Raw genomic sequence first — 24,434 nt, 5'->3', positions numbered from 1 at the left:
CAGTGGCAGCACCCATACTCTGACACATATTGTCCCCCATTCCTGATAAGCAACCCAAAGTTGGCTCAGTCAATATCATTATTTTCTATAAAACATGACTAACAATTACCATTCTTTTAAGAAAAGGGCTCAGAAAGATAGCAAAATGTTTCGTTTATAAAGTGAATTTCAACAGTGAATAGAGCTCTGTCAATAAACGTGCAATTTGGTAGGAAAATATAACATACCATTATCCATATCCTGTGTCTTTCCATTGTTTCTGGGGTCCATAATGCTAATCACAGGCTTACAGTCCACAGAATGTCCCATGCCCAAAATGGCCCTTTCCACAAAAACTTAAAATGGAGCCTAACCTTGAAATTGTTTGAGAAAAATGAAAGCCCCTTTAAGAACTAGAATAATCATCTCATATCCACTCTTTCTTTCCTGTGCCTTAGTTTCTTTCTTATTTTCCCCTCCCCTTTGCATCTGTTGAAATAGTCAGGGCTTACCCCAAGCATATAAAATGGGTGCAAGGACATCCTAGGAGCAGGTGGATCTCCCTGCTGCACCTGAAAGCTAAAGGAGGAAGAGCCTCTAAAATCCAATTCAAGTGCATACTACATGAAGAGATCTGTGTTTGCCTGTGAGAAAGTTGTGTTGTTTAGCTAAGCTGGGGCTCCTAGGCTATTATGATAAGGCACCAATACTATGATAAGGCACCAATACTGAGAATTATAAAAGTCTACCTGAGATTCTATGAAAAGACAAAACTAAGCACTCTGTGAGATCCAAGAAGAAAGAAAATATTAGACTTCACAGAAGAAGCACATGAGTTAGTCTTTGAAGTATGCGAAGGAATTCAACAGGCAGAGAGGGAGAGAAAGGACATTCCAAGTATAGAGAGTGAAGAGATCAAAGGCAGAAGGGGGAGAAAGAACTTCGTATATACAGGGAGAAGAGGTTGAAGAACCATTTATTTGCGTGAAATATAGCCAAAACCATTCAGCACCTGAGTCTGGATCCCTAGGTTGTCATCATGGTCGTGACTAAAGAAACTTCCAATTAATCTAAAGGTTTATAAGTTTCAACTGAAATAATTTGATCGGTATGATGCTGTCCATCATGGAAAGATGGGGGATAGTGTCGTCTAAGCTACCGCTACTAATGATATATTTGGGGATGTGAAGAAAGCGTGATTCTCATGTATCTGGGTGTAACATTATGGATGGTGACAGAGTCCAGGGACTCACTGCTCTTTGTGAGTTAAGATCCTGAGTAATATGGTTAGGCTCATAACCTAGGACATGGAAAAGCCTAAATTCATATGAATTCTGCTTTAAATCCTATGGTTTGAACGGCCCAATAGTACGACAAACTTTCTGTTCCTTACCCCTACACACACGCGCGCGCGCGCGCACACACACACACACACACACACACACACAGAAAGAAAATTCTCTGACCCAAAACAGATTGCTCAGGGTCATTATTTCCATTGTTTTATTATATTGTTTCCATGTATTTGCTTAAAAAATAATCACTCAGGATTCTGTTAAATAGGGAGCTGCCAGAAAGGTCTGATTTGGTTTATGCAATTTTTGTTGTCATTGTTTTTCTTCAAAAAAAATCTGTTTTAGAAAGCAAGTTGTACAGTGATGAAGCAATTCTAAGTAGACTTGGATCCGTAGTTTCATTATTTCCATGCCTACTCTGATTTTCCCTCTTTTCATAATTAAAAACTTAGCTCTGGACCCTCCCTAAGGAAGCTGTCAGCCCCCTTCTCATCCTGCACAGTCTAGTCCTTGACTCTGTTTTCTTGTAAATTATCTTTTTTAAAAAAGGCTTTCTCCAGGGCCTTGAAGGCCTTGCCCCTGCTTTTCTGTGGTCCCCAGTGCAGCACTGGAACTTTTTATTTTTTATCCTGAACAACAAGCCCATCTTCTCTTCTAGTCATACAAGTCATTTACATCATCCCCTATTCCCAGGTAACATCTTGCTGTCTTGAACTCCCTTTGCGTCTTTCCATTGATTTCTGGATCATCTACAGTTGTGATTCTTTAGAAAATCATAATAATAGTAATATTTTGTGGTGCTAGGTCCTGTATATAGACACTGAAGACATAGACAGCAATTGACTGGACAAGATGGCTGCCATGACCCCCTCTGGATCTGAGGATCTAGGATTCTGATCATTCAGATTTCTGGTTACTTGGTTTGTAAGTTGCTACCAGAGGCACTTACAGCCTTCTGATTCCCAGTGGTCTTTACTAAGGAAAGGATATCTTACTTCATGTCTGTAACCTGAGAGAGGTAAAACCTCGCTGTCACTCATTAACACAAAGACCTCCATTAACAAAAGAAAGATGGTGGCCAGGATATTAGCTAATCTGGCCCCATCAGGAGATCACAGTCCTGGGGCTCTCTTTTACTCAAGTGCTGATTCTGTCAGTGCTGGGTCAATGACTGATGGCACCAGGAGGAGCCATGAAATGTGTACTCAGGCTGTGCTCTGCTGAGTGAATTGAGCAGCTTTGCAAAAGCCAGCTTGTCTCCAGTGAAAGATGGAACAGAAACAGCCCGTGGCTGGCAGCTTCTTGCTCGCTGCTGATGGCCCAGTGGGGAGCAGGTCTTCTCTCCAGTGCTAACAGGGGAGCACCAACTCCATTGTGGAGCTCATTAATATTGATTTCTGCTAAAAGCAAAGTGAAATAAAGACAGGAGAGGATGGCAGCAAATTCTTCTAACCTGTCATCTGAGCCAAAAGGAGCCTGAGGCTCCAGGTCCTTCAGCAGCAACTATGGAGATCTTGGCAAATGCCATTTCTATTGGGTGTGACCATTTGAAATCAGAGACTTCATGAAAGGTCATTCAGGACATTAAAGTAGGCACGCTATTCTGCATTCAACATCGGGATGGCTTGTCTTGAAGTTGTGTGTTGTTTGAAGTGGGCAAAGATGGATTTCCTGAACACTTAAGGAGAAACCACTCTGATTCTGGGGGTTTTGATCTGTATCTAACCATGACCTGGAGCTCTCTAGATTTGAAGTTTTCTGTCAGCAAAATAGGGCAAGCAATATGGAAGAGCCTTTGCCCACAAAGCCTGGGGATTCCTTTCCCACTTCTCTGACTCAACTATCAAACAAGTATTAAGCACTTACTGTGTGCCAAGCACTGAGACAGACAGATAAATGGATAGAGAGACAGAGAGATGGACAAACAGACAGAGAGATAGATGGATAGACAGACAGGCAGACTGAGTGAGCAAGGATTATTTATCAAGCACCTACTATGTGCCAGGCATTGTACTAAGCCCTAGGGATACAAATAGAAGCAAGATATTCCCTGCCTTCAAGGAGTTTCCATTCTAATGGGGGTAGACAACTCTTAAAAGCAAGCAGGAAGAAGGCAGGGGAGTGAGTGGATTACAAGGGTGATGCCCAAAGTTCTCGTGGGGAAAGGCCCAGATGGAATGGAGATGGCCAGGACATGAGGTGGAGTAGATTCAAATATACACAGAATATATACTTATCATTCAAGATTGATGAAGCACCAGCAACTGGAAGGTCAAGAAAGGCTCCTCATAGTCTTGCGATTGAGCTGCATTTCAAAGGATGGTCAGTATTGTTAGATGTGGAAGCGAGAAGGGAATGCTTTCCAGGTAGGAGAGATCACCTGTGCAGTGGCATAGTGATGGGAGATGGATGGCTGCATATGAGGGTCAGCTTAAAAGACCTCTTTGGCTGGACAAAAATGAATGAAAGGACTGTTAAATCAGACTTGGAAGGGCAGGTTGCAACCAAGTTGTGAAAGGCATTAAATGGCAGATATGGGAGTTTATAATCGATCTTGGAGGCCACTGAGAGCCATTAGAGTGTACTATAGCATGCCAGGAAGGGGCCTTCTGAGATTCATGTCTGTCACCTAGGTGAAGGATGGATTCAAGATGGAAGCTATTGGAGACAGGGAGATAGTGGCTCCTGCAATGGTCCATGTGAGCAGAGATGAAGGCTGGACTAGGGGAGTGACCATATGCATGGAAAGCAGGAGATCAATGAAAGGAATAGTGTGGATTTTGAGGAAACCTGCCATGGCATCTGATTGGAAAGGGGATTCAAGAGAGAGGGTCCCTACAAGTCCTTGGAGTGCCTCCTCCTGCTCTATGAAGCCTGACCTAACAGCTCAGCCTGCTCAGAATTCTCTCCCCTGCCTTGGCAGCCCACTGCCCATTGAACTGGAATCATGCCATTACACCCTGGATTACACATCATCTAATCTGCATGTTCAACAGCCAAATTATGCACATTAAAGTTATTTCCCAAAACTAATAATATTAATAACAACTAATATGTCTCGAGCATTGTAAAGTTTTCAAAGCACTTTTAGCCCATTATTTCATTTGGGTCTCTAAAGAAGTCACCTAGCTAGGTTCCACAGGTATTCTTATGCCCATTTTAGAGATGATGAAACTGCTTAGGAGCTTTTTGAGGTATGAACAACAGTAGTTATACAAAACCCACTCTATATCAGACTCCACTGGCCTCTTCTTCAGGGTCTCATCATGGTAACCCTGGCTCTTGAAGCCCAAGCTCCAGCTGGTCCCATTGTCCTGGGAATACTTCATGGATAAGCCCAATGCTATCTAATGTGACATGTCCAAGGAGCAGCCTGCTTAAGTCAGAGGCTCCTTCCCAACTTGGTCCAAGGGTGACTGCTTGGCCTCAGCACCTCAGGAATATTATTCATGTGGAGAAGAAGGGGAGTGACCTACACTGGGGACAGACACAACTACAGGCCCTTGGATCCTGAAGGACTGGGTTCAAGACCTTATGCTTAGTGTGGTGTGGAGGGCACGAAAGTAAAAAATAGCACAGTCTCTCAAGGAGCATCCATGCTATTGGGATGAAAGAACATGTTCATGGAGAACTCTGACACGAGATTGGGGGTGATGGGAATAGAGGAGTTAGTAATATATAGGGATAATGTATATAATATAATAATAATAGTTCTTGGGGGAAAAAGTGAGGAGGGGAGGAGGAGGGAGAGAACACTTGTAGTGGGAGGAATCCAGAAAGGCTTCAGGAAGGAGGCAGCACTAGACTCTAACCTTTGAAGGAGGCAGAGCTAAGGAAGGACTGGGTAGCAGGTCTGAGGAATGCTCCGCATGGGGGCAGGGCTTGAAGGAGCCTAGGAACGGAAATGGGGGGAACATCCAGATCTCCTCTTTTTGCACCAGGGGAAATTACAGCACAGGAAAGACAAAAGCGGAAAATATCAGGGCTGGAGTTTGAAGATTGGCCCCCCCCATTCCAGAGTCAGTCCTCTGTCCAATATGGGCTAGAACCAGGGTGGGTGCAGGGATAAGCTTTAGTTAAAACCAGACCATGGGGATGCGGGAGGGGGATGAAAGAGGGGGGAGGTGGCATAAATGTTTGACCAGGAAGGTTGTATTTTATCTTAGAGACAAATGGGAGCCACTAAATATTTTAAGTAGAGGACTGGATAGATGAGATAGATAGATGCCTGGGAAGATGAATTGGGCAGCTGTGCAAAGGAACAGTGGACTAGCAAGAGATGGCCCAGAGGCAGAGAGACCAGTAAGGAATTTCTTGCCAAAGTCCCAAAGGTGATGAAGCCTTGAACGAGAGTGGCAGCCTGGGGGGTGGAGAGACCAAGTTGAATGTGTGAGGTGCTGTATGGCAGAATCAACAGAGATACGCTTTTATTCCTTCCATATCCCCATGGCCAAAGGTGAGGCACAGAGTTTGCAGCTATAGTGTTTGGACACATGGTAAGTGCCCAAATTGTTGACACCAATTTAATTAACTAATATTCTACCAATTGCTTCCTTGGGAAAGAACATTTCTCCTGTAAACTATAAGGTTTTATGAGTTCTGTAGTCCAGGACTTTGAGGCTCATGTGGATATGAGACTGGCCCGTCTGTGTTTGACTCTGCACCATCCTCCTTAGACAAAGAAACTCTTCACTGCCAGTTTCCCTTTCCAGCTTCAATGTCCCACACTACTGGACCAACCTCACTCCTTCCTAGGCAGAAGCAATTAAAACAATTCCAACCCATTGGAGCTAGTGCCACAGACAGGGTGTTCTGGATACACCAACAACATCGTGTTGTAGGAAGCTGTTTGGGCAACATCGAGTAGTAGATGTTCATGGGTGAACTTCAAAACCTTTTATCTCCAATTCTCTTGGTGAGTCATGCTCTGCTAGGGAGTCAGAGCACATGTCAGAGACCAAACACCAGCCCACAGGTGCAGCAAGGGAAGTCAATTAAATTATCAACCCCAAGAAGTGACTGTGTGCTCATTTACCAGGAGTATGTGATTTTCTCCCTTTGTCATAAGTCAATATGATTAGTCGAATGCAAAATCAGTAGAACACGAGGGTTGAAAGGGACCTTTCTGTCAATTTGGTCCACTTATATACCAAAATAAAAATCTGCTCTACAATTCCAAGATTATTAAGAATTGCTATTAAAAAAAAAAAAAACAAAACAAGATTTAAGGATTGATCCTAAAAGACAAAGAGCGAATCAGGTGTAAAGTGAGCATTTATTAAGAACCTACTAGGTCCCAGACCCTAAGCATTAGAAATACAAAGAAAGTCCTATTCTCAAGGAGCCCTGTTTGACAGGGTGAGGCAGGGTGTGGTGGGGGAGGGCTGGGGAAAAATATGCAAACAAACAAGAGATAGAAAGGGTAGACTGGAGATAATCACCAAAGGAAGGCATTGACATCAGTGGGGATGTAGAAAGTCTCCTTGTACAAGGTGGGGTTTACCTGAGATTTGGATGAAGCCCTTTGACTGCGGGGAACAGGGGGAGCACTCTAAATGTGGAGGACAGCAGAGTGTCTTCTAAGAGGCACTGGGTCCTTAAAACTCTCCCTTTTTTTTAAAGGGATGACAGAATAATTTAAGTTACAAATTTGTAATTAAGAAAAGTTCCCTAGTTGGCTGAATAAAAAAAGCCTTTATACAAATCATTCTGAATCAAATCATGATCAAATCTCACAGGTGGAGGAGGTTTTCAAAGCCATCAAATCTACACTGAACCACAACAAGAAACCCTTCTACAGGGTGTTCAACATAGTCATAATGCTTTTATTTGTAGACCTTTGGTGCCAAGGAACTTACTACCTATTGAGACAGCCTGGTTCCTTTTGGATAATTCCAATTGTCAGGAAGTTGAGTTTTTTTCCCCTTATGCTAAGTTGAACTCTGCTTTCTCCAGTTGGTCTCAGTTCTGCTTTCTAAGGCAAGCAAAATAATTCTTTCACTTGACAGACCTCCAGTTACCTGAAGACAGCTAGCATGGTCTCCCTACATTTTCTCTTTTTCAACCTACACATCATTTGTTCCTTCAACCCAGCCTCATCAGGTACAGCTTCCAGTTTCCTCAAAGTCATGGCCACCATGCTTAGGCCATTCTTCCACTTATCAACTTCTTTTTACCTATGGAGTTCCCAGAACTGAACATATATATAACTGAACATATAACTGAACAGAACTGAACTCTGCCTTCCCATAATCTGATTAGAAACGGGTACAATAGGAGTGCGTCCCCCCCTTTGTATAGCCCACCGCTGCTGCCAATGCAGCCCTTGATCACAATCACTTCTCTAACTGGCCTGTCACACATATTGAGCTTACCAGGCATTAAGAACATCATTAGAATCCAGGCATGTTTTGGCCAAACTACTCTTTGATCTCCCCATATATTTTACTTGTGCAGTTTAGCCACAATTGTCCTTATGAAATTCCATCTCAGGCAGTTTGACCTAGTATTCTCGTACTCTCTTGTTTCTCAATTACGCTAGCTAACTCTCCGATAGCTAACTATCTCAGCTTTATAGGGATAACTAGGTGATACAGTGGATAGAGTGCCAGGCCTGGAGTCAGAAAGACTCATCTTCCCAAGTTCAAATCTGACTTCAGATACTCATTAGCTGTGTGACCCTGGGCAAGTCACTGTTTGCTTCAGTTTCCTCATCTATAATGAACTGGAGAAGAAACTGGCAAACCATTGCAGTATCTTTGCCAAGAAAACCCCAAATGGGGTCATGAAGAGTCCGACATGACAGAAAAATGACTAAAAATCCTCAACTTTATGCAAGCTACCCCAGTCTGGAATAAGAAGCTATTTTTTCTTTCTTCCAGGTTGTTGATAAAAATCAAGCTCAGATCTTCCTCACTTGTGACAACAATCCATTAATCAGTTGATTACTGAACCTGGTCCTTCAGCTATTTCTGAACCTGACCAGTTGTACAATAACCTAGGACACATCTCTCCATCTCACCCACAAGGCTATTGTGAGAAACTCTGTCATGGCCAGGTATGCCACAGCTGTGCTATCTCCACCACATTGCCTTGTTCTACCTATCCAGGAAAACACAGGAAGAATCTGACATAATCTGTTTGTGATGAGCCCATGGTGGCTCGGTGACTGCTGCTTCTCAATCTGAAAGCTCACAGCAGCCTTTTAATACACATTTGGCTGCATGGAAAGTGTGTTTTATTTCTTTCAAAACAACTATGAGAGAAGATTGTCCTAATTGTTACAACATTCCTGACTTCTGACAAGAAAGTTTAGTTTCTACCAAATTTGAAAATCACAACTTTTGAAAATATTAGAATTCCTGAAATGGAACTATTTCACATTGTCCCCCAGTCTGATGACCCCCCCTTCATTAAGAACCATTCAGAGAATTTTTTTTTCCATTTTAAATATGAGTGGCGAATCTTAAGCCAGTTGCTACTCAATTTCCTATTTAATTTGACTTTTTCTAGTCAATGAAATTAAAAAATTATTCTCCTGGCCCCATGACCTCTGGATCAACTGTCCCTATAGGGGTCTTGGAATTTTTAGCCCAAGGAGCCTACTTTGTGAGTGCTAATGGATCTTTAGAAAGTCCAAGCCAATGAATTTGATTCCATATATCACAAAACAATACAGTCAGGAGGCCACCGCTGGGTTCCTGGCCAAGTTTTAAAAATCAAGTTTCACAGAATTAGAGCTCAAAGTACTATTACGAAGATACAAGTCTGTGATTGTCTTCTGTAAGCTGGAGAGTGCCTCTTATCTGCCTGGGAATTGCTTGAATCAATGTCTCCTGTTTAGAATAAGACTCATAAAACAAAGTCGGGAAGGGGAATAATTGGACAGAAATAAATACCCAGCTGTCTTTCTTGATTTGCTTGAATCATGAGAAAGATTAGATACTTTCAAAGGAAAAAATATGAAACAGAGTTCATTTTTCTAGAGCTCACTTGGATTAACAGTGAGGCAGCTTTCAAGAATATTTTGCCTTTGCTCTCATTTCTTGTGCTTTGATTTGCTGAGTATCTCTTTTGTTTGGGTGGATGTTGTTGAGTCATTTTAATCACATCCAGCTCCTCATGACCCCATTAAGGGTTTTCTTGGCAGAGATCCTGGAGTCATTTCCTTCTCCAGCTCACTTTATAGACGAGGAAACTGGGGCAAGCAAGGTGAAATGATTTGCCCAAAATCACACAGGGTCACACAGCTAGTAAGTGTCTGAGACCAGACTTGAACTGAGGAAGATAAATCTTCCTCACTTCAGGCCCAGCATTTTATGCACTGTGCCACCGAGCTGTTTGGTTTGGATGGAGGATTGTGCCATTCAAAGTCCAAGTGGCTCATTTAAAATGTTCCACTAGCCAAACTTGATTTGATCAAGAACAAGGCCAGACCATGGAAATTAAAGAACATGCTTCAGTCAATCGCATTTAAAAAGTCAAAAGTCTTTCGATCCAAGGCACGTTTGATCTCACCAGGCTTATTTCATACTGTCCATGCTTCCTAGAACAATATCAAGAGACTAACAATGTGTTTTTAAATTTAAACTATATGAAAGAAAATTAATGTTCTTGAGGATGGGGTAAATGCACCTGTTTGTTGGAAGGGCATATCATTTCAGACATCATGAAGAATTACCTAAAGAGAAGATAAATTTTCACAGTGTTCTATTTCAGAGAATGTTCTCCAGTCTGATGACAACCTTCATTAAAAATTGCTCAAAGATTTTCTTTTTTTTTTTTTCATTTCAAGTACACATTGTGAATTTTAAGCCTTTTCCAATTCAGTTTGGCTACTCCTATTCAATGAATATTTTTTGAAACGTCACTGTCAGGGACCCATGACCTCTGAATTACAGGCTCCCCATGCTAGGTTCATCTGGGTGAAGAGGGAAGATTCAAAAGGTGATGCCAGGAAAACAATTGTCACAGACCTTGCGACAGACTCCATTCAGTAGATTCACTTTAATTAAGCCCTGACTATCTCCTGTGTGAAAAAAACTCAGGACTCTGGTATGAAGTGATAAAGGCCACAATTCTGTCATCAAAGAACATCCATTCTCCAAGAGGATGTGGTATCTGCACAAAGGGAAAATCTATCCAGAGAAAAAAGCCACAAATGCAGACGGTCTAGACAGGTTTCCTTTTTGGAAATGGCATCAGAGTTGATCCCTGAAGGGGAAGGAATCCAGGGATTAGGGGGAAAGAGAGAGGAGGAGAAAGAGAGGGTATCCCCAGCTTTTAGATTAGCCTATGAAATGTCAAGGTTGAGAAACAGCTGGTTGGTCTGTGACTAGAATGTACAATGCACAAAGGAGAATCCATACATTATGAAGTATCTGGAAAGTTAGGATGGAGCTAGACTAGGAAAGCTCTTAATGATCTGCTGAGGAATTAGTGCTTTCCTAAATACTAAATGATCCACTAAACATTTTTGAGCAGGCAAGTGAAGTCAGATCCATATTTTAGGAATTTCAATTTGACTTCAGCTTAGAGAATACATTGCAGAGGAGAGACTTTCAAACAACAAGGAAGCCATAGCAACAGCCCAAGCAAGAGGAGACGGGAGACTGAACTAGAGTGGTGACTGTGACTGGAGGAGAGGGCATCGATACAGTAGATGTTGAAGAGGTAGAATCAAGAGATTTAGCAACTGATTGAAGATAGGAATGGTGGGAGATGGAGGATAATAGATTGTCAAGGACCTCTGAGTAGAGTGGTTTAGATCAGTTGATGGGGTTGGGAGCCCTATTAAAAATGTGCAAAGATTCAAAATGAGGAAGTAGAGCTAACAAGTCTAAACTAATTTGTCTAGGAGTTTGACTATGTAAGGGAAAGTTATAGAATAATATTTGATGAATATCTGGGGAAAGTATTTTATTAAGCATAGCAGAAGAAAATTGCTAATAGTAAGATAAAGGCAAAATCAAAAGAACCCTGAGTTTCCTCCCCACACTCAGGAAATTGGCAAAGATTACAAAAGATAATGTTGGAAGGGTTGTGGAAAGACAAGCATGCTGATACATTGTTGGCGGAGCTGCAAAGAAATTACACTGTTGTGGGAACCAATTGGCAATCATGCAAAGAAAATGACCAGATTGTCCATACTCCTTTATCCAGAGACCCCACTATTAAGCACATATTCCATTAAGGTCCAAGATAGAAGAAGCATCCAATACATATAAAAATATTCACAACAGCACTTTTGTGTTAATAAAAATTCTAGAGTAGATGTGCATCATTTGGAGAATGACCAAATAAATTGTGACACATGAATGTAATATAAGATTGAGGAAATAATGGATGTGAAGAATTCAGAGAAGCATGGGAAAAGTTAAAGGAACTGATGCGGTGTAGTAAACAGAAGCTGTAAAACAAAATATACAACAATAACATAGTAAATGAAAATAGTAGAATAAACAATAAAATCCCATAATATTTTGTAATTATAATGACCACTCTTGGTCTCAGAGACTTCTGGCTTCCTTGAGTCATAAATAATATGCTGCCACAAAGAAACTTTTCAGTGTGGTAAAGATTCTAAATCTTCTTTTAAAAAAAGGTACATTTTTGTTTCCTTGTTTTATTGCACAATACATCATGTTTTCAATGTTGGAAAAGTAATAAAATTAATAATTCTTAGCTTTGACTGATGTGGAAATGCACATTAGAAAACAATTCTGCTTAATATAAGTAGGAAAGTTCTCTGTGGTATGTACAACACAAGTAATAGAACAGTGATGTTCATTTTCATTACAGTAGAGAGAGAGAATTAAAATATTCCTGGGAGGAAAAAAGGAAAAGAAATCTGGAAAGCCTCAGAAATAACTAATCTGAGCATTTATAACATCAATAAATAAGAAGGATTCAGCACCTCACCCATACAGGTGCCTGGTCATGAAACAAAGAAGCATCATTAATGAAAATGGATGAGATCTGGGTGCAGGGTGAGAGGCAGTGAGGAGGACAGGCAGCGTCTGGAGGACAATGCTGGATGCATGACTCCTGGGTAGCCCAGGAAAATGGTGCCTGCACAGATCATGTGCATGTGATTTTCCATACTTGCAGTCATTACTAAAGTGAAATATGTATGAACAAAAAGAAACAAAATCCCATAATAATAAAATAATTCCAGTGACAAGCACTAAGTACCCTCCGATTCCCTCCCAGGAAAACTTAATGAGGAGCTGACTGTATGCAGTTTTGTGTTCTCTGCTTTCGTTGAACTTCTCATCAACATCGATGGGAATGAATGGTTTTGAACTCTAAAGGATTCTAATCGCCTCTCTCTTGGAGAGTACAAATGCCTTCAACCTTCTAAAGGAATAAAATATTCATCCAGGACTCTCACCAAGTCCCTCCTCACCTCTGTCCTATACTATGATAGTGAATGAGCTCCTTAATTACACACACACACCACTGTAAATATATGTATATGTAATGTGTAATTACACATTACATATACATATGTATATACATACCCACATATGTATGTATAAGATAGATATATATAGTATTTATGCCAGATGTACTTGTGTATAGGAAATGCGTCATATAAATGCAAATAAATCATGGATAGGTTGTATACTGTTTATTTGTACCCAGTTATTTGCACACTCTTGTGGCCTCCTTCAGGACACGGACTGTCTTTTGCCTTCCATCAGTCCTTAACTCACTGCTTAGTGCCTAGTCAGTGCTTCATATATGAATTAACTCTTAATGACTCTAACCAACTTCTCTCAACGTTTCCTATCATTTCCCTGACACGTTGCCAAATAGAATTCCATCTCTAACATCAGGCCTTTACCCAGGTTGTTTGGCATCATTCCAGTGGGGGTTAAATTAGAGATCTCCCCTTGGTTTGCTGAGCCCCATGCTTCCCCAGAAGTAACAAAAGTCCAAGCTCAGACTTCAAAAGGTTTATTGTCATTCAAGCACCTACCATAATCAGCTGCTTTCCTTCCTCCTCTCTGCCTCTTAAAATCCCTAACTTCCCATCAAAGCTTCACCCAGGTGCCAGAATCTATTAAGAACCTGCTCTAATCAAAGGAGGTAATATACATGAAGCATTTTGCAGACCTTCACCTACTACTTAAGTGCTACAGGGTGTTTAATCGTCATTATCTCTTCCTATGTTAGTACTGTCTTCTTTCTCAAATTCATTCATATTTACTTACCCCCAGTGGAATATAATCCCCTTGAGGGCAGGAACTATTACTTTTTCATCTCTGCATCCTCAACATCTCATGCCAAATAGGGTGCTTAACAATTGTTTCTTGAATTACATTACATCAGTAGCAATGTGTATTCAATCCTTTGCTGAATGTTTTATCACTCATTGACACATAGATTCTGACAGACATATCCCCCACACCTACAGAGGCACACAGATATGCAGGCATACATATACTACCTGCTTCCTAACCTCCAGAACCAACAAGGATGAAGGCTGCTCTGACATTCCTTAGGGTTGGACAGAAAGGGGCAATTATCCATCAAAGGGACCGTTTTCCTCCACCTGTGAGATTCTAGGAGGTATTTAATGTTCTCCATCTTCCTGAAGCTTCCTTCCTGAGGACAAGCCAAGACATCCTGGTAGGGACTGGACAGGAAATCCTTTCTGCAATGGTTCTGCGGTCTGGACAGGGGGGCTGCACTTCAAGAGGAAAAAATGGTAGAAAAAGAAGGAGAAAACAGAGACATCAGGTGGAAGTCAAAGCCAGGGAAGTTGTGGACAATGAAACATTCACCTATCTCTATTGTTTCCCTTACTTGCACCATCCCTCCTGCCAGTGCCCCCAGGCCAAGCTATATATACTTCAACTTTAATGAAGTTCTTGTGGTCACAGAAATGGAACTTGAGGCCCTCTGGGAAGTAAAGTCTTCAGTTACAAACCATCCAACTACTCCCAGTGGCATTTCCCTAGATAGATATGTCTCCTAGAATTGAACACAATTTTCTTAATCTGACCAATGGGTCTCTGAACTTCTGAGCCCTATGAGCTGTTTCTCTAATAATGTTGCCCGGATTAAACCAGTTTTGTAACTACCATGACATTTTGGTGAATCACGTTGAGCTTGAATTTCAATAAAAAGACTTAATTTTCAGATACATTGTTATCTAACCATATCTCTCCAATCTTATGCTTAAGAAGTTGATTTTGAGACCCGTATGTAATGCTTTATATCTTCCCTTATTACATTTGATCTGATTAGGTTCAGTCCAGTGCCCAAGCCTGTCAAGACCCTTTGAAATTATTTACCATTGTGATCTGTGAAATGAAGAGTTCCATGACACTGATTTGAACAATGTCATCTTCCTTTCATGTTACAAATATTGATGTGGAATGATGCTGAGGCTCATAGTCCTTTTCTGGAGAATTTTAATTTTTTTTTTTCATTTTCCCCTGCAGCTTCCAAGCCAGTAGACTGGAAACTCTGCACAGGACCTGTCCCAAATACCACTCAGCTGTGCCACATTCCCTGCCCTGTTGAGTGTGCAGTGTCAGCTTGGTCAGCCTGGGGACCTTGTACCTTTGAAAACTGTGATGATCAGCAGGGCAAGAAAGGTATGTAAATGGCTTCCAAGCCTTCTTCAGGTCTTCTGCAATGGAGTGTGCTGGTTTGACCTTTAGGCTTTTTGTTTGGGTGCTTAGTATAGTGTTGGGTGCATAGTAAGCACATGTTAAATGATTGTTGAATTGAATTAACTCAACATCCAGAACTACGAGTTAAGAGAGAGCAAAAAACAACAAATAAATAATAAAAAGAGAGAGCAATTGTCAAGAATGAAAAAGGTTCATGTTATAAGGGGGCCTTGAACTGAACTAGAAGGGATGACAATAATGTCTTGTAGTATGCTTACCTTCAAATAGGTATGAGCCACAGCCACGCATCCCCCTTCACAGCACACGCTCCGAATAACTGGGATACCTTTCTTTCATGTTGGCACTTCCAGATCTGAGCCCAGGATCTTGCACATAATAGCTGCTGAATCACTAGCTATAAAATTGAATTAAAGATAAAGAGGTCAGACATGCGATGATGGAGTGCCTCACCTTATCATGAGGAAACTGAAGAGTCATCAATTCAGAATGTTTCTTCCTTTATGCAGGAAGACAGCTCGGTAGATATTGCAAGAATTTGGGGATCCTTGAATACTGCTAAAGATGGTACTTAGTATGCAAAAGAGGAGTTGAAGTCCTTGAAAAAAATGAAGTAAATAAGAATACATTACCTATCTGGAATTCGGTTACCCATAAACCTCTTCTATTCAGGGTGCAACTGAAAGTCACTCTTCCAAAAAAGAGGTTTCTGAGCAGTTAAAAAAGGCACCTCAGTTTATTCAGAGTGCAGTATCTTAGATATTTTCTCAAAACCTACTTTTGTTTCACACATATCCAAACAGAAGTTGGGCAGCCACCTGTCTGCAGTATATTATAGTGAGGATTCCTTCCATGTATGGTTTGCACCAGATGGCCAGTGATGTCCCTTCCAACACTCAAGTTCTGTGAATTTTGATAACCTTGGTGAGCCAGTTTCTGAGTCTACAGAAAACTAAAAGTAATTTAGTTTCACTTAATTTAATTTAGAAGGAGAGAAAATAGATGATGTAGTCTGGCACAGTGAGAACTGACAGTTGGACAACAAAGGATGATCTGGATAAAATATTCAAGGTATTCAAGAGAAGAAAAATAAGCTGTCTAGTCCCAGGTTACCAGGGCTAAGGCAAACATTGCTCTGTGATTCTACAGCTCCTGCTGGCATCGCTGTATTATATATTGTAGTATGTTAGGCATGAATCATTAAGAGCTGATTAAAGGATGTTCAGTCCCCTCTGAGGCAGGGAACCATGTTACATTTTAGAAAGATTTCTTTTCAAATAGTTAAATTTTTAAGTATCTTTGGCACTCAGAGTTGGAAAAACCTGTAGTTTTCCAGAAAATTCAGAGACTCAGTGTGATACTACCGTAGCTGAAGGGAGGTGATACGTCTGTCCACCAGGCTCCAAGATGAGAGTGCCAGGTAAACACATTATCCCATGGGAGCACCAGCTACTTCATAAGGGCCTGGTAAGTGGTTCAGCCACAGTATCTGAGTCACCTCCAAGACTGGAATGCTTGCCAGAGAGACAGAATTGCATTGTGGCTAGAGCTTTGGAGCAAGAGTCAAGAAAACCTGGATTCAAATCTTACTTCTAACATTTACAAATGGGGTATGATCAAGTCAACATCTGAGTCACCCTTTCCCCATCTGTAAGGTAGATGGAAATAGCATTCTCCCTACCTGAGAGGAAGTGTTGCCTAGTAGACACCAAGTTGGTTTGGGAGTCAGGAAAAAAGACCTGGATTCAAGGCATACCTCTGACACACTGGCTGTGAGTCACCTTTCAGCGTTCTGGAAAACTCTCTAAGACTCTAAAATGTAGAGTAGTTGCCATCTCATATTTATAGAGGGTGTTAACTGACTAGGGAGTTTTCAGTGCCAGTGAACTCAGAGGTCCAATCTCTTATCTCTGGATTTACCCCTCCCTAGGATTATTGTTAGACTTTGAATAGATCTTTTATGTGAAGTCCTTTGTTCTGAGCAGCAGAATTTCCCTTCCCTTGGACTCCTTAGATGACTGGACTTCCTGGAGCTGTCCATTGTACTAGATCATCCACTGACCAAATCTTTTCTTTCCCAAATACTTTAGGCTTTAAACTGAGGAAGCGGAGGATTAGTAATGAGCCTACTGGAGGATCTGGAGGAACAAGTAACTGCCCTCACTTGTTGGAAGCCATCCCCTGTGAAGAGCCTTCATGCTACGACTGGAAAGCAGTGAAGCTTAGGGACTGTGAGCCAGACAACGGAAGGTCATGTGGTCCTGGGACACAAGTACAGGAAGTGGTCTGCATCAACAGTGATGGTAAGACCAAGGCACAGAACTAGAATGATGGCCATGGGGCACTGTGGGGAGAGCTGAGTGAGCAGTCTTCCATTTTCAGAACCAGAGGTTTAGATGTTCAGATGGATGGTTTCATTTGAAATGCTATGGTGTGAAGCACCAGACCTAATGCAGTGATGCACTAAAAAACAAGAAATGGCTAAAAATGGAAGGTGACCATTGGCAACAAGATGATGACAAAGCTCATTGTAAGAATTAAATTGGAATAACGTAAAATGTGCTTAAAGATCTTGCTTCATGTTTTAAAATCTGACTCGTGTCCTTGCTGGTATTAGGAACTCCTTGTGAAGGAACTACCTTCACCAATGTAGGAGTAATGAGTGACTTCCTCAGGGTCACATAACCAGTTTTGACTTGAACCCAGACCTGATTGATTCCAGGGCTAGCTCCCTATTCCCAACCCCATGCTGTCTCTCTAGCTTCTTTCTACAAACTGTTTTATCTTCTTCCTTTTGATACAGTAATGTAAACATGCCGGTTTCAGTGCCATTTCCCCAATAATAATTTGTCTCCAGGTCTGTTGAAGCACCCAAAATCTAAAAGTGATCTTGAGACAAGTCTTGTTCAAAGCTGGTGCTGGGGGTGGGAATCTTTCTTTTATGGCCCCTGAAAATTGCCGATTTCTGCTTGGGTGCGATTTACATGGCAGGCTCCTTGTAAGAAGACCATGAATGAGCCTCATTTCCTCATTCTAGATTTGTCTTTGCTGGCAGCACATTTGGCACATGGCTGGTCCATGGTAGCCATGAATGGTGCTCCTCCCCATGGTATACAATTCTTTTATCCCTTCTCCCAGGATCCAAACTGGTCTGAGGAGCACTTCGTAGCCACTGTGGTCTCTCAGAGCCTTTTCGAACCTGACTTCTCTGCTCCAGGGCTCTATACTAAACCTTTTAAAGATCTAGAATTATCTTTGACTGGGCCTTGGATGTGGCCTGGACTCCAACAATGTGTCCTCTGGATGTCCAAGAACACCACGGGGGTGGGGGGGGGAAGGGGGAATGATATGCAACAATAACTATGTAACACTTGATAATTTGCAAAGCACTTTAAATATGTTGACTCATTGGATCTTCACAAACTGTGAGGTAGATGTTATCATTATCCCCCCATTTTACAGATGAGGAAGTTGAGACAAATAGAGGTTAAGTGATTGCCCCAGGTCAGACAGCTAGATAGTCTCTAAGGCAGAGTTCAAACTCAGACCTTCCTCACTCCACTGCAAGATAACTGGACGAGGGGGTTGACACTAGTTTCAGCTTTGAGATGAACTAGCGCTGTGCCCTTGAGTGAACCGTTTCCCATCTCTGGGCCTCCGTTTCTCCATATTTCAAATAAAGGAGGTCGGACTCAGCTCCCACCAAAGTCCCTTCTTGCTCTCAAATGTTCGGATTCTGTGCATATTAGAGCAGTGTACCCAGAAAAGTGGGCCCTGGGGCCAAGGACTGTGATGATGAGGTCTGTCAGAGGCGAGGCAGAAGCATTCAGGGCTCCCTCAGGGGTGCTGGAACATCTGGCAACTGTCATCACGGCTCCCTTCCTATTTGCTTTCAGTGAACACAATTGTTTCCTCCTGTGGTTCACAGTAAGCGTTCTGAGCAAAAAGTTGTCCACTGGGGTAGAAAACTGAGTGTTGTTATGGAGAATTTTTTGCCCAAGGGGTGATGATTCCTCTATCTCTTGCCCTGGGTCCAAACCACACATGTGGTAAGACTTAAACAAAATGCAGGCTGGCCTACAACTTCAGTGTGGTAGGGAGGGAAGGAGGTGACTCCTGTGCTTTAGTATGCACAGTGGCTTTTCTGCCCTCACTTGAGAGCTAAGGCCAAGTCCTCTGATGCATGGGTCCCAGGGCCAGGCTTTGATATGGAAAGCCAGAGAGGGGGCTTCCTCTTACCCATCATGCCCCTTGTGTTAATAAGCTACCTGGTGCTGAATACTGCATAACCCACCTGTTTCTGAGTTAGGTTCATGCACAGTGAGCTATCCCTGCAGTGAGAGAAAGACCACTCTGGGTGATTAGCTTTGAATTTCTTTAGAAAATTATGTGGTATAGTGAAGACAGCAATGGATCAGCAGTCAGAGCAGTTTGGTGCAAATCTCGGCTCTGCCCAGTCCTGTCTGCATGCATCTTGGGGAAGGCCCCTCGCTTCTCTAAGCCTTGGTCTTCTCCTTCATAAAATGAGAGGGCTGAACAAGACCTGTGGTTTCCCTTCCAGCTCTGTGACTATTGACTAAGTTACAAACAAACAACTCCATTTTGTTTCTATACCATTTTTCCTCCAAAAAGAATGTGTGGGTCTGGGCATGTGTCTATATACTCTTACATGCAGACCACTGGGACACAAGACTGTCAAGGTCTTGTGCCTAAACTCTCTCCTGAGGCCCCCAGTGTTTCCAAAAACAAGCCACCTCTGGTAAGTGGGATGGGGATCAACCTTGGAGATGGGAAACCTGGGCTCTGATCTTGGCTTTACTTGCTACAAGTGTGCCCCAGGGCAAATGACCTGACCTCTTCAGGTCTCAGTTTCTACAAATGTAAAATGAAGAGGCAGATGGCCTTAGAGTTTTCTTGTAGCTCTGAAACCCATGATCTTGTGACCCAGAATGCTGAAGGCTGGTCCTTAAATGTCAAATGTATAACAATAGAGAGCCTACCTAAGTAGAAACTTAGGAAACACTAATGTTATTTGCCAACTCCTGACATCCAGAATCCTACTTAGCATCCTCAGTTATAAATCAGGATATGTCGTACTTTTTAGTTAGCAAGAGACCAGGAATTGCTTCTCTCTTCACTTCGATGTCTCTGTCTGTCTCTCTCTCTCTCTCTCTCTCTCTCTCTCTCTCTCTCTCTCTCTCTCTCTCTCTCACACACACACACACACACACACACACACACACACACACACACACACAGTTTTACCTTTCAATATAATGTACAATTCACTGCAATACATGGATCAATTCATGGATGATTCATTTCAAGAGAAGGAAAATATTTGTGACTTACGAGAAATGTGTGGATCTTCTCAGAGTGGACACTTTGCTGCAGTATAAATATGGGCAGATAATTCAGGAAGACCATAAGTGAACTTCCTCCTCCAGGCTGAGCCAGGGCAGAGCAGGGAGGGGTCACCTAATAAGAGATCAGCAGCTGCAGCAAATGTTGCACTGTAATTAAATCAGGCAGAGGGAATTGGAGTTGATTACTTCTGCAGGCTCTTCCCAATATCAAGGCTTGAGCTGGGGCTAGAGTTTTGTTTTGTAATTGAGTTGAGACTCAGCTGTGGAACTAAGGAATTAAGGTATCTGCCTGATTTTGGTTTATGGAGTAAATAGGATGGGAAGCAGCTCACTTCCACCAAATCCTTGCATCTTCCAAATCTGGGTGTTAATTAATCCAATTAAACTCAGGAAACATTCTAATTGAATGCCTTTGTTTCATTTTCCTGAAATGATGGTTCAATATTTCAGTACTAATACTTTCAGAGGCTTTTCAGTCAAAGATTGAAAATGTGAAGTAAGGATTTACTCAGGCCCACAGAAGACAAATCACCTATACTATTTGGCAGCTTGGATTCTTCTCACCTTTTCCATCCTCACATGAGAGTCAGGCGAGCTATGGATAATGGCAAAGAGCTTACAGAGTTTCAATCCTGTAACTGCTGAAGGAACTCATTTCTTTAGCTGCCCCAGCAGATGGGGGGGTGGCATTTTCCAGAATCCTAAGACCATAATCGAGGCCAAGAGTCACACAGCTCCATCAAATAGTACAAAAGTCTTAGACATTCATAGGAGAATTCATCTTAGCTCAGAAACTATCTCCAGTACAAGGTATTCCTGACCTCTCAGGACTGCAAAGTCAAGCTGCCAAGGTTGGACCATCCCTTACCAAGCCCAAATAGATGCTTTCCTGGTCCCCAACTACTCCCTCAGCCCTTGGTCTCATCCTGGATACATTCACATCCCCCACAAGACCCAAATCCTTTAGAAAAGCAAGGTTTGTGAACACCAGAAACCATTCCTTAGCTATGGGCTCCATTCAAGGCAGATGAGCAGTGGGCCTTCTCTCCCTACTCACTGATCTTCTCCTCCTCCTTGTGACACCTGCTTCCCAATAAAGACTCCTCCCTTCTCCCAGACCTGCTACACACAATAAAGGAGGAGGAGAAGAGGAAGGGAAAGATAGGGGAGAGGAAGGGAGAGGAAGACAGAGGAAATAAGAGGGAAACAGTGGAAGAGGAAGATAGGGGAGAGGAGAGAGGGAGGAAGAGGAAGGGAGAGGAAGGCTCTTTGTGCTTGAGGAGGGCTGATCCTTTACTACTACTGAGTATGTTGTTTTCCCAGAATAGTATGGAAATAAGCAGGACCAGTCAGAAGTAATATGGAGGTTATCAAAAGTTCTCTGGACCTGCTGATTAGTAAAGACAAAAGGACTTACAAGAACAGAAAATACACTTCTCTCCACATAACCCTCTCTCCTCCCTGAAATTAAGGCCCATTTTGCTTTTGCCTTTGTCTCCTGAGCATCTCTTATGGTGCCTGGCACATGGAAGGCATTTAGCTGTTGACTTTAACTACACTAATCACGATCATTTATTCTGAGGCAAGTTGGTGGCACAGTAGATTGAGTCATAGAATAATAAAGAGTTGACTTCAAATCCCCCCTCAGACATTTACTAACTGGGTGATCTTGGGCAAGTTTCCACATGAATAAGATGGAGATATGTGGGCCGATCAAGGGCAGAGACCTAGGGCTTCAGAGGTGCTAGAATGGGCAGACTCAAAGATTGTTTCATGTGGAAATGCAGCAGGCCATAGGAAACCTGGCTTTCATTGAGCATGATTCCCGAAAGTCTGTTCTCTACCCCCAACCCAGCAGCAAACAGACTAGATTTGGCCCGGTCTGGATCAGGATTGGGTTAAGATGTCTCATGGGAATGGGAAGTGAGAGTGCAATATACCTCTCACTCAGCCTTCCTGTCTCCTTCCAGAGCACTTCCTTCTTCACTGAGCAGGGGATGTTCACCATGTCCAGTGCTGTCTGCCAGCAGCTGGCAGTCACTGCTATTCACTTTGCATGTAGCTGTCTGCCCTCATCTTCTAGGATGCTGAGGCAACTGCTTCCAGAGTTGTAGTGGAATCACAGGACCTGAGCATATCATTCTCCCTCCCCAAATCCCTATACACTTGCTTCTTTGACACAATCAATATTTACTGTACCCTAGAATGTGAGGTTTGCAAAAACTGTTGAGGCCTTAGAATCAGCTGCTCCTCTTTTATGATGGGATTTGTCTTTGTGTCCAAGCTGTTTGACATCAACCTGAGAATTCTCATCACCCTCCTCCCCCAGTAGAGAAGCAAGAGCCCAAGTACCACACACCAAGAAGAAAATCACCAGCTGTAGTCCATTTTGATCAGTATTAAGAAGGGAGCCCAGCCTTAAAGATGACTGGGTTTCTATGAAGGTCAGAGCAGGCAGGGCAGAAGTGGGAGAGGGGGATGGCTTAGAATTCAGACCAGTTACTCAGAATAGCCAGGCAATAGCAGAGGAAGGCCTCTTTCATCATGAAATGCACGGCTGCTCTCCAGAAGTGGAAGCAACTTCAGAACAAAGATTAACTTGCCATTCCATGGGAAATGGTGATGCTCTAAGCACAGAGAGAAAGACTATAACTAGATTGTTTTCTCCATAATGCAGCCTATAAATCAACAGAGAATTTCCTTTTCCTGTAAGTTGGTGTGTCATTAAATGTGTTTGGAATGTAATTATCTGGGTATTCTATTTAACTCGACGGTCTCTCATTTTACCATCAGGCTCAAGTGCCAGGGTTTGAGGGAGGGCTTCATCTAATTAGGTTTCAAGTTCTTTATTCCATCTGCTGCAAAGACAGAAGTCATTAGAGCCTCCCAGACAGTCCAGGACAAGACAATCTCTTTCCCCATCACAGGGGATTACAGAGGACTTTCTTTCCCCAGTGTTTACAGCAATCTCCATTCTTATTTAGATGAAAGAAATGTGCCCTAACATTTTGATATATTTGCAATATAAAGACTGTTATCCTTCAATGTAAGAAACCCAAAATGGTGTCACTATGTCAGGGTCAGTATACGGTGTGTCCAGCTATGGAGGCTCAGATCAGTACAAGCTTGGAAGGTTCTGCCACAGATCAGGCACTAACAGTGGAGTGGAGATGACTCAGTCTGTGCTTCTCACTTTCCTTTTGAGCTGCTACAATTCTGCTTCCCTCACATAGCACCCACTCTGCTTCTAGATTTTTCCTTTACTACCTTAAAATACTACTGTCAGTAGTTTCCTTCATTTCTGCCTTTGAAGGGTGAACATGTTAGCCTAGCAGTGGGAACCGTGGGTCCATAGACTCAGACATTTTAGTTCATTTTCTCACAAAATCTCAAATTGTTTTCAGGAAAGTTGGACCATCACCCAGCTCCACCAATAATGTATCACACATCTCTCTTGCCACACCTTCTCCAATATTTACTGTTTTTGTTTTTTGTCATCTTTGCCAATTTTCTAGGTGGGAGACAATATTTCAGTTATTTTAGTTCACATTTTTTTCTTTTATTAATGATTTGGAACAATTTTTTTCATATGGTTATTGAAAGGTTGTAATTTTTTTAAATGTTCAGTTTTTCTGAATTTTGTTTATTAAGTCCAAACTTCTCCCCAGATAAGGTCCAAATGCAGCTTCTGAACTAAGCTTTTACATTTTTTTAAATAAAGTTTTATTGCACATAGAAAACATTCTTGGTTCTTAGGCCATATAGGAAAGGTGTGGCTCTAGGGCAAAAGTTGGCTGCCCTTGAGTTAACCTTTGCTCTCTCTCTCTCTCTTTCCTTCTCTTCTTTTCTCTCTCTCTCTTTCTCTCTCTCCCTCTCAATCTTTTCTCTTTTATCAGTATTGAATCATCTTGATGATTACAGCTTTGTAATATGGCATGTGTCCTACAGCACTCCTCCTTCTGTGCACACTCCCTCCTCCCCCCATTATTTCCCATGAGATTCTAGGTCTTGTATTCTGCCAAATGAATTCTGTTATTATTTGGCCTGCTCTATAAAAGGGATCCCCTTGGTAGGTTGATTGGGGTAGCTCTAGGTTTCTTTACAAAGAGATGAGACAAAAATAAATAAAAAGTCACTTGGAGCCAGAA

At 42.1% G+C, this 24,434-nt stretch overlaps 1 protein-coding gene and 1 long non-coding RNA gene across 2 annotated transcripts in view; one reads left to right on the top strand and one right to left on the bottom strand.

Moving 5' to 3' along the window:
- THSD7A (thrombospondin type 1 domain containing 7A) overlaps positions 1 to 24,434 on the top strand; it is a 357,822-nt gene that overhangs the window by 201,691 nt on the left and 131,697 nt on the right. The window contains exons 5-6 of the mRNA XM_072650795.1: positions 14,729 to 14,884; positions 17,011 to 17,223. Of these exons, the coding sequence (XP_072506896.1) occupies positions 14,729 to 14,884; positions 17,011 to 17,223 (369 nt within the window). The remainder of the gene's footprint in view (positions 1 to 14,728; positions 14,885 to 17,010; positions 17,224 to 24,434) is intronic.
- Positions 13,220 to 20,729, bottom strand: LOC140532377 (uncharacterized). Its single transcript, XR_011976481.1, has 3 exons — positions 20,273 to 20,729; positions 15,181 to 15,317; positions 13,220 to 13,971 (listed from the first exon to the last, which is right to left on the bottom strand). It is a non-coding gene; the product is annotated as an uncharacterized lncRNA (long non-coding RNA).

The sequence above is a fragment of the Notamacropus eugenii genome, chromosome 3 (genome assembly GCF_028372415.1).
Source record: "Notamacropus eugenii isolate mMacEug1 chromosome 3, mMacEug1.pri_v2, whole genome shotgun sequence".
Classification (NCBI taxonomy): domain Eukaryota; kingdom Metazoa; phylum Chordata; class Mammalia; order Diprotodontia; family Macropodidae; genus Notamacropus; species Notamacropus eugenii.
Note: the sequence above shows the minus strand (reverse complement) of the source record. Positions and strands in the feature narration are given on the sequence as shown.